Below are 13,662 nucleotides of genomic sequence, written 5' to 3'. Positions count from 1 at the left end.
TATCTTTATTTGTAGAATGACACTGAAACCACTGTGCTTGTAATCAACCGTTTCTTTATGTGCATCTTTCTTTAAACATACAGGCAGCCAGAGAAATAAATGTACAGGCAGCCAGAGAATAAAAAAATAAACTTGTCCAAATTTTCCAAAATTCAAGGACTTCTTACAGAAACGAAGGGATAATCTTGGTCAGAGATATAATGAATTCTTTAGAGAGGAGGTGCAATCATGCACTGAATGTGAATCATGATCCACTGGATTTTTTTTAGCCAAGTAATTGATAATCAATCTGTACAGTTACAGTTGCATCAATCAATCATGTATCTGCAATGGTCCCTACCAAACAAGCCAGCAGAAGTCATGAAAGATCATTGCCAGTCCTATCTCTATGACAGGCTGATTTATTAAGCTGAGAAATTGCCCTGATGTAAACAAAAACTTTTCAGGCTAACTCAGACCAGGAATACTTCAGAAAAATGAAAGGGTTGTGCAGCGCTTATGCAGATATGCCTTTCTTCTGTAGCTCTGCTTGTTTTAGTAGAAAGGCTACCAACGGTTAATATAAACGAGTTATTAAAACCAGAAGTGTGTGAGAAAACAAAGCAAACCAAAACCAAACAGAACAAAACAAAAACCCCAAACCAGGCTGTTCCTAAATCCCTTTTCTGGAAATTTTATACAATTTTACAAAATCTGCATAGCCACAGACTCTAAAATGGATCCAGGAAAGGGTGCTTTAAAAACTACTCCTGTGCCAAGATGTAACACTTTCCATAGATGGAAGGAGTTCTACTTGGTAGAAGACCATAGCATTAGGTCTCGTCTACTCTAGCTACTTACAGATGACAGATTAAAGGTGCTGAAGTGCTGGATTCTTTCTGGAAAATGGAGATACCTGATCCACCTCAATATAACTGAGCAAAACGCTAATCTTCCCCTGACATAAAGCCATTGAAATCAAGTGCACTTCACAGGTGTGAAAGTGGAATAATCTAAATACATATCTGATAAATAACCTTTCCTTCATTAGATGGAAATATTAAAGCTGTATGGAATTCAACACTGCCATAATGAATAATCAATCATTTAGAAGTACAGCTTTAACATTTTGAATGAACAAGTCTGAAACAGGACTCATAAGAGCAAGGAAGGTGAGAATATAATTATCATTGTTGGTAGAGTAAGAGCATAGCATTAATAACACTGTTGCATAAAGTATGTACTCTCACCCAGATAGGAAACTCCTTCTTCTGGTGTGATTGTTCCATATTTAACCATCATCTTCACAAAATCAATCAGGGTTTTCATGATAGTTATTAAGGTCTCTTTCTCTTTTGCCTCCGTCTCTGTGTGAGGGGATAAAGCAAAACTAGTCAAAGACTTCAGGCAACTTGGAAAAACTCAGTTCTGCAAACTCTGCACAAACATCATGCATAAAAAATGACTTACTCACTAAAAAGAAAATGCTGTGCTGGATTAGCAAAGAGAACTCCTATATATGTTTCCCTTTAAACTGCTCCTGCAAAGTACAGCTGAATGTACTTTAAAACTTCAGGGTTCAGTTCTTTATAGCTTTTTGTCTTGAAGGTCTATGTTATGGAAGGCAAATGGTATTAATTCCATTTTACAGATAAGAACACTAAACACACTGAGATGAAGTGACTTGACAGAGTTCAAATTGCTGGTCAGAAGGAAGATACAGGCAGAGTTTTCTACAGTCTCTGTCTTTTTCTTTTATTTGTCTGTGAACTACCTAGTAGACCAGTCTTTCTCTGTATGAGGAATATAGCTCAGAGATCCTTTCTCCTACAAGATCCATGGTTTCAATGACAAAAATATGAAGTGTCTCAAATGAGATTGTTACCACACAGAAGACCATGACTCGTACTGGGACAACATAATATTACATGGTTGGGAGGATCATGACTCCAGAATAGGATACAAACAACGATTTTTCATTATAAAAATCCATCCTTCTCGCCCATATATATCTCTGACTCTCTTCACAATCACCGCTTCTTACCTTTCTTTTTTCACTGTGTTTAACTGCTGAACAATATTACTGCATTTCTGCATTAGCAGCATGAAATTCCCCCATCACACTGTTACGCAAGCTCTTCCCGCACCCCAGGTTATCACTGAAGGACCCAACAGAGCTAGGGGCACTGTCAGACAGGGACAGTCAGAAACATACTCCCAAGCCTTGGCAGAGGGCCAGCCCCTTTGGAGAGCTGCTGAACAGGTTTTTTATTGCTGCCTGCAATTTAACACACATCTGTAGGATGCAATTGAATCCCCTCTCCTCCAGCTTGATACAAGCCAGCAGGTGAACAGCATAAAGCAGGAGACAAGGCAGAGATGTTCAGCCAGTGGGACCTGGTTCTATTTGCTTGAGAACCTGTTAAACCCAGCACGCTTTTCTGCTTTGTGAGTGAAAAAGGAGAAGAACTAGCATGCAAAACTACCACAGGAAAATGAAAAGAACAGGAAGAAGAATATGAAGTTGGTAGGTTGGACTTGAGTAAAATATACCCTCAGGTTTTTCATTCTAGCTCTCTACTCAGGTGTTTATGGGGGCAGTTTGGAGCAAGATTAAGGCTCCTGCAGGACAAGGAATCTACAGAATAAATTGTTGCTGACTGTGCTGGAGAGAGCAGAAGGTATACTGGCTGCAGAGAGTGAGAGTGGGTGTGTGGTAGAGCGTGCTGACAAAGGGGCTGTGGCAAGGTGCCACAATCTTGCCTGCAATAACTGGAAGGCAATGATGTCTAGCACCGGAATAGGAAGAGACGTGCAGAGCTTTCATTGCAATAAACAGCAAACCTGTGGTTTGTGAAAAGGCTGGGAGGCTCAGACTCATTTACTGGTACCATCACTGTGAGGATTCTACTGTAGCTTATTTGTATCTCTGTTGGCTTAGAAGACACGAATGTTACTGGAAAGATCTCTGGAGAAAACAATTTGCCAGTTTTTCATCATGCCCTTATGGAAATGAAAAGAATTCAGGACTCGTGAATCATACAGCACAAGATGGGAAGGGCTATCTAGGTCTCACAGTTCGCAGTTCTGAGTGCTGTTCCTCCCAATATTTTGCCATACTCAATAAAGCACGTGGTCTCTTGCAACTAGGAAAGCTGTGGGGAAGGGAAGGGAAAGGAGTAGGAGAAAACAGAGAGAATCTTAATTTTCTAATTTTTTTCCTAAATATTCCTGTAAACACATGATGAACTCACCTGAGTTAAGACTTTTTAATAGCGCGTAAAAGTTTGGAAAATATTGGAGGTCTTCAAAATTATCTTCAGAAGGCAGCTCATTTCTTCTTTCCAAGATATTAGATGATGACCATGTGTTATCCAGTGTATCATCAATTTCTCCATTAATGAAACTATCCTGATCAGCTTTGCTTGGTGTCTCCACAAAAGACATAAAAAAATAATATCTATAAGCACAATGCTTTTGGTGATAGAGTTAAGAGAGCAATAAATACCATCGTAATCTTATGCCAACATTTTCCTAATTACAAAGTGAAGAGTATACTATTTTCTCAAAGCTATTTCAATTTGGCATCTGGCTTAAACCTCAAAGTAACTCATGATTAATTTTTCTGTCTGATGGAATTTCTTTAAGAACACCTTCAGTTTCCAGATTGAACTAATTATTCCCTAAAGCAAAGCTGTGTATTGGTCTACTTGTACCATTAGGCAAGTGAGTCAAAATGATTAGCTAAGAAATTACCATTCTTTCCTGTTGCTTTTCTTTTGCATCACTGTCTGCTCTGCTTGGAGGGTAATAAAAATCTTCAGACTCCTTCTCACGATCCTTTGCTTCATTTGCAATTAGCTGTTGTAAAACCTCTGCCACTTCATCTTCCAGGGTATAGGCCTGACTCTCTGTGATCTGTTAAAATATTTGTGCAGAGTACTTATAGAATATTGTGGGTTTCCTAGATTAAACATCAATATAAAACCTGAGCTTTGTAAATAGATTGCTTCAAATATGTTTGCTTCAAAGCTGAGCACAGCCAAATTAGGTGTAATACCTTCACTTGTGTGTGTGTATACATATAGATATATATGTCTATATTTATATAAATGTGTATACACACACATACAAACACACATCAGATATGTGTCTATACACAAAAACCACCCAATCCACACATATAGCCTCCAATAGGTAAACAAACCCATATAGGGCTTAACACAGTGGAGTCCAGCTTGAAAGATGGAGCTGCAAGTGGGGAATGTGTATATATGTGTATATATGTGTGTGTGGGGTTGGGTATAAATACATATGTTCTGCAACATACCTATGTACAATTGAATAAGTACAACAGAATACAGTAATACAGAGAGGGAAAAAGCAAACAGCTTTCTACGGCATCATCAAATTGTTTTCTCTTTGCTTCTTAACAGTGAGAATTTTACCATGCAGCTGTCCCACAGCCCCCTTTGCAATTAGTGGGATTCAGCATGCAATAGCTAATTGCAAAATCTAGTGCAGAAAAGATAAGGTTAGTATTTTAAAATATAAGGATCCGATATTGCAATGGCTAAAACCATTGAGACATCTAGAGGTCACAAACAAACCCAGTCTTCCAAAAAATCAGTAACAATGAGAAATGTATCCTCAAATAACCAGCATCAATTTATGTCTGCTGATGACAATAATTAGTAGGTTGATAGGAATGAGCTCAGACCTTTCCCCATAAACATCCAAAAGAAATTGATAATACAAAAGAACTCAGTGAGAATCAGAAAAGAAATTAAAGGAAAAATGAGGGCAGACATAGGAGGACTACAATGAGCAAATGTTTTCTCAACATCAGAAACATTCCATGGTCTGGCCTATTTTGTTGCAAAGCCATCACAGGAACAACAATGTTATTGCAGAACTAAACCAATGTGCCCAAATGAGCCAAAAAGCTTGCCTGGAGCCTGAACCCCATTCATTTTCACTCAAGTCAGCATTATTAGCTGGACACAGTGTTCACTCAAGCTGTTTTTTAAAAGAGCATTAAACCAACCCACAAAACAGCTAAATGAAGTATTAACAAGATACTTACTAGCCCCAGATTTAGAAGTTTTGAAACGATCTTGTCAAACACTCCTCTATCATTTTCCTCATAAATTCTCGCAGCAATTTTTTGAACAATGTCTTCAGCAGTCAAAGGAGTGCCATCTAATTGATGGAGGCCATCTGGATCATCTAAAAGGATTACAGTTTAACTGTGTGCTGACTGTCCTAACTCATTTGGATTAGACATCTTGTAAAAAAATATCTGCCCACACCTTTTTCTCTTCAGAACAAAGCTGCACTTTTTAGACACATTAGGAATATACTTTAATATACACTTTGGAATCCATGACATCAGTCCCAGTGAAAAGTTTTTTGTGTCCATTTTTCACATCTGAAAAATGTCTTTCTGATTGGCTCTTTTGAAAGAGCAGAGATGAATATCAGGAGCATACTCTCCTGTTTACAGAAAAAATTGTAAGAATGAGAGAACACTGCTCACGTATCTGCTTATATGCCTCCTCCCAGTATCTACTTTCATTGTAGGGCCACTTAGATCAAAACAGATCATGGCAAACAGCATACTATCTTCTTGTTCAGATTTCAGCAAATGAACTTTTAATTATGTAATCATTACTTATGGCGAATAATATCACTGTGACCAATGAGAAAGTGAACATGATGAGTAAGCTTTGGTCTGTGATCAGCATACTTTGATATAATTAAAAATATCCTGAGCTAAAGGCTGCTTGCAACTCTCAGAGGACTCACTTAAACTGCCAGTCAATTAACTACTCCTGTAGTAAAGGCAAGTATTCTTTGGCCTTCAGTAACTCCTTTTAGCTTTGTGATGAGGAGAATTATCTAATAGTGCACATAACATTTGGAACAAATATATGTGATTTAGCTCTCTATAAAAGTACTTCTTGCTTTCAAACCAGAATAAATATATTTTCATTTTAAAATATGTCCTGTTTTCCTTCCATCAAATCTAAATTGCTAAAAAACATAATGCAAATTACACAGTTGGATTTTCCTCCATGGAAGAAGACTCTGAAAATCAACAGCAATTCTTTTGTATTGTGTTTCAAAACCTACAAGCTTCCACAACTGGAAATAATTGAAATTGCACTCCAGTAACAAATAGAGCTCATGTTCAGTGGTAAGCACAACATGCATGATTGCAATCAGTTTGCAAGAGAAGTCTAACCTAAAAGTCACTGAAAGTTGATTACAGAATACCTTGGAATTTATAATCCAGCCCACTTTTAGTGGAGTCATAGTCATCCACAAGCCTGCGGTTCTTGGTGGAGTCCGCATCATCAATGGCCAGTTGCTGTTCATACAAAGAGCTTCTAATTGACTCCCTCTCCTTTTCATTCCTCTCTCTTTCTGCTACTGATTTTAGCAGGTTCAGGTCATCAACAAAGGAATAATTCCTGAACTCTGGCTTATTTTCTGGAAAATACATCAATGCACACATGACATAAAATCTTAGACTTCTCTGAATACCATTATGAATATTGCTATAAAACCAGGAAAGATGTTTTACCTGTGGGAGCTATTTTCCTATTGTCTGCCTCAGCTTCAGCAATCTGATATACAAAAATAAAACAAACAAACAAACAAAACAACAAACAGGCAGAAGGAATAAATACACTAAAACATGTGATCTCTTAATTTATCAATATCAGCAGAAGCCTTAATGCCTGATCTTCACTCTTAGTAAGGAGTTTGCCTTCATAAGTAGACCATGATTAAGCGCTTGGCACTTTTTGTCAGTACCACCGCATCCTCTGATCAGAATCAGACATTACGAGAAGCTGCGATAGACTTTCCATTTTAAGTTAAATGCCAGATATATTTTCCTTCTTCAGTCCAAGCTCCCGCTATAATCCTGTAGGATGTCGATACAAAGGAGTGACACACCTGTGAGCTGTTGGAGCTAATGACCTGCTTTTGGAATGCTGGACAGTAAAACTCAATATGCCAGTTCTTAAAAATTATTGAAACTCTATTTTGTACCCAACCCCATCAATATTGACTTTACTGACAAATCTATTGTTAACTCATTTGTTAAGCCATTAGGATATTCACGGATCTGGTACCTGAAGGTTCAAAATATTATGGGAATACCCAAACCAAAAACCCACTGTAAATATTTTTTTATTTCACTTACCTGTTCCTCCAAAGGTCTTTCTACACTTAATTGTCTGTTGTGTATAGCTTTATCTAGAATAAACACACACACGTATATACTCAGTTATATGATGCATGTGACTACAAAGAGACAGCACATTTCTTCTTAATCTATAATTTTCTCCCATAAAACACGGTGTGTTAAATATGAAGCCAACTGCTAGTTCTTGTAAAAAAATGCAATGTTCCTAGAAGAATGAGAATACAATTAAAAAGTCAAACATTTAAACAAAGCATGATTGTTTGGGGCAGAGGGAGAGGTTCTGCAAAAGATGTAACAGAAATACAGATACAGACTCAGTAACCCCTTTCTGATGAGAAAACTCTTAAACCAACTGGGGGAAAAAATGCTGTAAGAGGTTGACTAAAATAGCAATAATCGGATTGGCACAACCAAGAGATTAAAAATCTCTTACATCGAGAATAGCAGGGGAGACAGGGAGCGAGCGAGCGAGACTTGTGCAGAAACTGCTGTAGAATGGATGCAAACATTGCTCGGAAAAGACTGAAAAAAATTGAGAGCTTTTCCCTCTACCGGCACCTATCTCTTCACTTTAGTATTAGACCGCAACTTCAGCGATCCAGCGCCTTCGCCCGGAATATCGTTTCTTTAGGATCTAATTGCTTTTAGCCAAGTGGAAGGAAAGTTTTGACTTTCCTCTAGCTGTGCCCTGCAAAACTTTCCCCACCCCGGCGCAAAGGTGTTAACGAAGGCGCTTACCTTTGCCCCCGGGTTTCGGGAAGCCCTGCGCCCGGCTTGCCAGCAGCGACAGCACCTGCACCACGACCGCCAGCTTGAGAAACATCCTGCTGCTGCCCAGCGCCCTCGGAGGGCGAGCCTGGCCCGGGGACGGGGACGGGGCCGCCGCCCGCCCGCCCGCTCGCCCGCGGGGGTTGCCGCCCGCGCCGCCCCTGCGCGCCCGGGGCGCTCAGCGGCGCGGAGCCGCAGGCCGGCGGGCGCTGTCCAGCGCCGCGGTGCTGAAGCCGCAGAGCCGAGCCGGCCGCCGCGCTGCGGGAAAGCCGCTGCCGCGCGGGCTCGGCCCCTCGTCCCCGCGCCCGCTGAAATGGTCGAGGCCGTCCCCGCCGCCGGCCCCGGGCAGGGGGGGAGGAGACGGGGGAGGGCCGCGGCCGGCGGAGCATGCGCGCCCCGCGCCGCTCCCGCGGCCCCGGCGGCCGCAGCCCCTTCCCTCCCTCTCCGGGGGCGGGGAGCGGGACCGCCGCCTCCCCGGGAGAGAGGGGCCGCGGGGGGGGGGCTTTGTGCCGGCCGCCGGGGATGCGCGGGGCGGCCTTCGCCCCTCGCCCCGGGCTGAACGCCGCGGCTCAGCCGCAAGGCGAGCTCGGGCAGCGGGCTGCGGGAAGAGGCGAGCGGCTCGACCACCCCGGACGCCGCATCCGCGGGGAAAGCTTTGGGCTGAAGCCAGCGCAGGAGGAAAGGCTGGGCTGCGCGCGCTTTGGGGGCTATAAAAGTGAAATTCCGTCCTGCAGAGGAGGCCCACGAATCGCTCACATCTGCTTCAGCCCTTTCCACGGGGTCGAATTGCACGGTAAAGGCACAGTCATCAATGATTCTTTTTGCTACAAAGGGAGGACGTCAAAAGTTTAATTATAGCGCATCTTGCTCTTTAAAATCTAGAACTAAAAGAAGCAGTAGCACAAATGACAATAGGCATGTAAGCCAGTTCTGAACATTTTCATAAATTAAAATTTAGCCCTTGCAGACACAGAACATCGACAAAGCCCTAGGGATCGGCGGAAGACATTTGCACCGTTTTACGGCAGAACAAAGGATCGCAGCGGTAGCTCTTCTCAGAACTATAGGGTCTGCTTCCAAAATGGGAGATAAATCACAGCGGTTTGTCTTCAGAAAAGACCTCCTCATTTTGTAGTCACGAAGGCATACATACGGGGTCAGCTGAAAACACAGTGACATCAGAAATCTCAATACTTGCTAACTGCTAAAAAAATGGCTAAAAACTCTATTTGAAGAGATGAAGAGGATCAGTGCTTTTACAACTAAAAACCAGGAACACAGTGGAACTGTTCAACCCTGTATCAAGGTATAATATTATTATAGTATAAGCTGGGAAGAACACAAAAAAATAGGAGAATGATAATTTATTGGACCACGAGCACTAAAAAAATTGCAATTTCTTTTTTATTTCCCTGTTAGCATCCACTGTATTTAATAGTCAAGCCTTTGCATATAATTTAGATGAAACAGTGATAAAATCTGATGCTCTAGTTTACATCAGACTCACTTCTATAAATTAATCTGCCTGCGATCCACAGATCCAAAGCAATGAAAATAACTTTCAGAAATGCACTGATAATGCCAGAAGCCTTACCTATAGTCGGGCTCCTATCCTTGAAGCTGTACCAGAGTTAGGAATTATAGGATATTTTGGATAAAAACCTTTCAAGCGTAGTTGTATGTAAGAACAAAATAGCCCTATTTACACGTTGCCTGATAACCTACACAGAACATTATTATACTAAACTGAACCTTCCCTCTCTTCAGAAGTACAGAAGACAAGCAGCTTCCGCAAGAAAGCGTAAAGTAACCTCTTCCCCTGCCATCTTTAGCACGTGTATACACACCAACAGGAATCTCAAAACTACAGAATATTACCGATATAGAAAAACGAAAAGATCAATTCTTACTTCAGTGTGGCTGGATATTCTATCCCAGTTCTGTATTAATTCAACAATTCACTGTCTATCTAATGGTCTCAGTGTTCAAAAAATGCGTACTTCCTCTCCATTTACCCTTCCTGATATTTACTTCTATAACACTTGAACATTTCCCACAATGCATTGTAAACTTGCATCCATTTATAGGACTCTACACATTTACTCATTCAGACAAAAGTCACCACAAAATACAAAAGCAGTAAATGTATTTTAAGCGTGCTGAAATCAAGATAGCTGTAAAACAGTGAGATCAGAAAAGGAACTCTAATTGGTGACGACAGTGCAAAAAAGTTGCTGCTTAAAAATATACCTATTTATGTGATACGTCTACATACAGCTTTTTGTGCATAACGATATGTCTAATTGTGTTCAGATGTGTTTATTTTACACAATATGCTTCTGTTTATGTAATAAATGTTTCTATTTATGTGAAATCTTTTCTATACTACTTCCCAATTCCATACGGTTTGTTATTTCCTTAGTGCTAAATTGCCTCCTGCTTTGCCAAGCCTCTCTAACAAGAAACGATGTGGAAGGACTCTGTAGGTGCTGGGACTGATGGTGGGGAGAGAAAAGAATTCAAAACCTGCCGTCATCAAAAGAGAGTATGACTGCAGTAGCCACTCTAGTTCTTGGAATTGCAAGCAAAAAAAAAAAAAAAAAAGACCATGCCAGGAAAGCCAAGCCTAAAACTTCAGAGACAAACCATTTCCCTGTTAACGAAGACTTCACAGAGAGGCAATGCACTCATAGACACCTGCTGTAACTGGCAAGCAGAGAGGACACCTGCAATGCCATGCTCTGGTTTTGCACATTTGGCCCAGTACTCCTTGCTAGTGCACTGGTAAGCTTGTACGACATGTGACTAACCTCTGCTAATTATGACAAAATATGTTTAATCATCATAGAAAAATGACTGGGTAAAATTGCTGCCTTTGTTTCTCACTACATCTCTGTTTTCATTTGGCATCATTTACATCATCTACTACTACACGCTCTTCCTCCCAGCGCAGAGACAATACAGTGAAGAGCATAAGCTCGTCTCATTTGGATTCTATTTTGGCTCATACACAATCAACCCATTTTCTATTCTAGAACTATTTATTTCCAGTGATGATTCATGAGCCAGAAAGAATACCACTTGCCTATCAGATGCCAAGGAGAACTTACAGGAATGGCAATTAGAATGGTTTTTTATTGTGGTGAGTGCAGTTGATATGGAGCCTAGAGAAATAACTGAAATGCAGCCTTTCAGTGCTATTTTTGCAGTTGTTTTATAACCACACTTCAAGGTTTTTCATCTAGCTGATGAAAACAGAAGGCAGATGAAAGCAGAAAAAACACAAACAACCCAACAATCCACCTTGCCAAGTTTATGCCTAGATGGTAGACATTCCTTACTTTTGTGGATTTGCTTTTTCTACTTTATCTCATATTATGCTAAATAATAACTAACTAGTCTAAGGCTTAAAAGGAAAAAAAATGTTGGAAGAATTACTGGTGATCTTTATGCAAGGCATTAGATATATCTATAATCATCTGACAATAAGTCACGTATTTTGCACATATGTGTGCACTATGAATAGTCCTCTCGATTTCAGTGCAATCATCAACAGTATGAGAAATTAATCACGCACAAGCCTGAGGGTTGCACTCTACAAGTCATTTTATATACAGCATTTATTTGTCCACCACTTAAGGCAAAGAGAAGGACTTAAGACCCTAGAATCAATAAAAATAAAAGGAAAAAGTCAAAGCTATTGAGATTTGAGCATTTATTCAAGTTCCAGCAGCTTTACCTATGCTTATTGAACTTACATTTTCGGTCTGCAAAGCTTACAAGCTTTTCTAGCTTCTACAACATAATGTGATGTCTTTACATGAGCAATTCATAACTGAGATATTCTTAACTGACTAATTTCGTAAAATGGACTTTAAGAAATACGAGGCCAAATCTTTCCACTTGACTTCAAGGAAATGCCAACTTTTAATACTTTTAAAACTACTGACCTCAGTTTGTTCCTATTTGGCTTTTTTTCTGATAACAAATCAATTTATAGCTTCGAACTTCAGCATGATTTTCTGACCAGATGTATGTTGGAGATGGAGGGATACTTTTTCCTTGGAATCACATGGCTCAGAAGGGATTACTTTAGTTTCTTCCTCACCCTTTCTAGGAAAAAAAATAAATCACCTTTGAACTGAAATACAAACTAGAAAATGTCAAGTAATTTTGTTTCAGAAAAATATGTATAACTGGAAAAGGCATACGTGGGTTTCTACAATGGAATTAAGCACCCAAAACTACACAGATACAGTATTATTTTAGTCTGCTGTCTTTGGCGAGACAATTGACTCACATATTTAAGTGGCACTATGCTTTTTCCGTGTTCACAGGAAAAACAGTGAGAGAAAACCAATTCTGTTAAAAATGACAGTAGACTATCCAAATATATCTTGTTGCAATTGGCTCAAGGTTTCGTTACACAAATTTGGAAAGGCGTATCCTAACCAATCAGGTAAACACGACTGGGTTAGATGCACTTTTCCCCTTATAGTGTTAAGCATCTATGAAGTTATCCGGCACCCCTCTTTCACATGTTCATTTCATTGCTTTGCAGGTGAATGCCCAGTTCCACCCCAGCCACACAGTGCTGCGGCAGCCATGCATGAGCAGAAGGCATGTCATGGCGTTTCAGAGCAGAGCCGGGATATAGCCTGTGCCTGACAAAAAAAGGAGGAGCTTTTTCTGTTAATTGAAATCACTCTTCTGGGCACCAAATGACCAAAAGTAACAAGGCTTCTGTTCATTTAACAACTGCAACCACTCCTGTTCAGCTATGGGGGCATAAAACTAACCTTAATTTGACAGACACAGGGTTACAAAATGGCAAACCCGGTACCTAGAGAGTCAGAAAAAGCTGTCATCTTTAACCTTACAAATTCACACCTTGCTTTTCACGGGCAAGAAAGCCAGTTTCATTGGCAGGAGCCGTGAATGCAGAGCTAGTTCCCAGGAGCTACGCGCTGAAAACCATCCCAAGGGGCCAAACCCCCGCTGCCAGGGGAGCGGGATCCGCCTCGGGAAGAGCTCCTCTGGGAGCCCCTCGGCCAAGACCAACCTCTCGATGTTCCCGCCCACGCTTTAAGAACAGTATTCTTCACAAGCACCTACGAACTATGGCACCGCTCTCTTTCGAAACGCGCCATTCAGCCCCTTTTGTTTTGTGACGCTGCCGAAGAAGAGCTCCCGCGGGCGGGAGGCCGCTCAGGCCGCTCCCTCACCCCTTGGCCCGGGCAGCGCTCCCTCAGGGCGGCGCCTGCTCTTATCTCGATGCGATCAGTGACCGCCAGGCCGCGGGCAGCAACCCCTGGAGGCCCGGGCAGGGCTTGCCGTCAACCCCACCCCCCCCCCCCCCCGCGCCGGGCTGACCCGCTTTAAACGCTGTGTTTCGGCTCCACCTTCCGGCTCAGCCGGTGCTACCTCGGGCCCGCTGCCCGCTTTGGGAGGAGGGCAGCGGCGGGCAGGCGAGGCCGGGGGCGGAGGGAACGCCTCTCGCCCAGCCGCGGCCGCCCCTCACGGCGCGGCGCCATCATGGCGGCCCGGCTCCCTCAGGCCCCGGGCCTGCAGCGGGCGGGGCGGGGCGGGGCGGGGCGGGGCGGGAAGGGCTCGCGGCCGCGAGCCCTTCCCGCCCCGCCCCGCTCCGCCCCGCCCCCAGCGGCCGGTGCAGCGCCCCCTGCCGCCGGGCAGGCGCG

The 13,662-nt window shown here is 42.2% G+C and overlaps 1 protein-coding gene across 6 annotated transcripts in view; it reads right to left on the bottom strand.

Annotated features, from left to right (window-relative positions):
* SCG3 (secretogranin III) overlaps positions 1-13,506 on the bottom strand; it is a 31,740-nt gene extending 18,234 nt beyond the window's left edge. For 2 of the 6 annotated variants that reach the window (XM_075045258.1, XM_075045263.1), the window contains exons 1-10: positions 13,340-13,506; positions 11,917-12,079; positions 7,937-9,127; positions 7,196-7,248; positions 6,569-6,611; positions 6,259-6,474; positions 5,066-5,208; positions 3,736-3,897; positions 3,234-3,411; positions 1,230-1,346 (exon numbers count right to left, since the gene is read on the bottom strand). In XM_075045258.1, the coding sequence (XP_074901359.1) occupies positions 1,230-1,346; positions 3,234-3,411; positions 3,736-3,897; positions 5,066-5,208; positions 6,259-6,474; positions 6,569-6,611; positions 7,196-7,248; positions 7,937-8,021 (997 nt within the window). In that variant the 5' untranslated portion in view covers positions 8,022-9,127; positions 11,917-12,079; positions 13,340-13,506. Of the gene's footprint in view, positions 1-1,229; positions 1,347-3,233; positions 3,412-3,735; positions 3,898-5,065; positions 5,209-6,258; positions 6,475-6,568; positions 6,612-7,195; positions 7,249-7,936; positions 11,182-11,916; positions 12,080-12,856; positions 13,239-13,339 lie in introns of those variants that run through there. The other 4 variants (XM_075045259.1, XM_075045260.1, XM_075045261.1 and 1 more) reach the window with 4 other exon arrangements.
* Between the last annotated feature and the right edge of the window lie 156 nt (positions 13,507-13,662).

Source organism: Buteo buteo, chromosome 13 (genome assembly GCF_964188355.1).
Source record: "Buteo buteo chromosome 13, bButBut1.hap1.1, whole genome shotgun sequence".
In the NCBI taxonomy this organism is placed as follows: Eukaryota; Metazoa; Chordata; class Aves; order Accipitriformes; family Accipitridae; genus Buteo; species Buteo buteo.
Note: the sequence above shows the minus strand (reverse complement) of the source record. Positions and strands in the feature narration are given on the sequence as shown.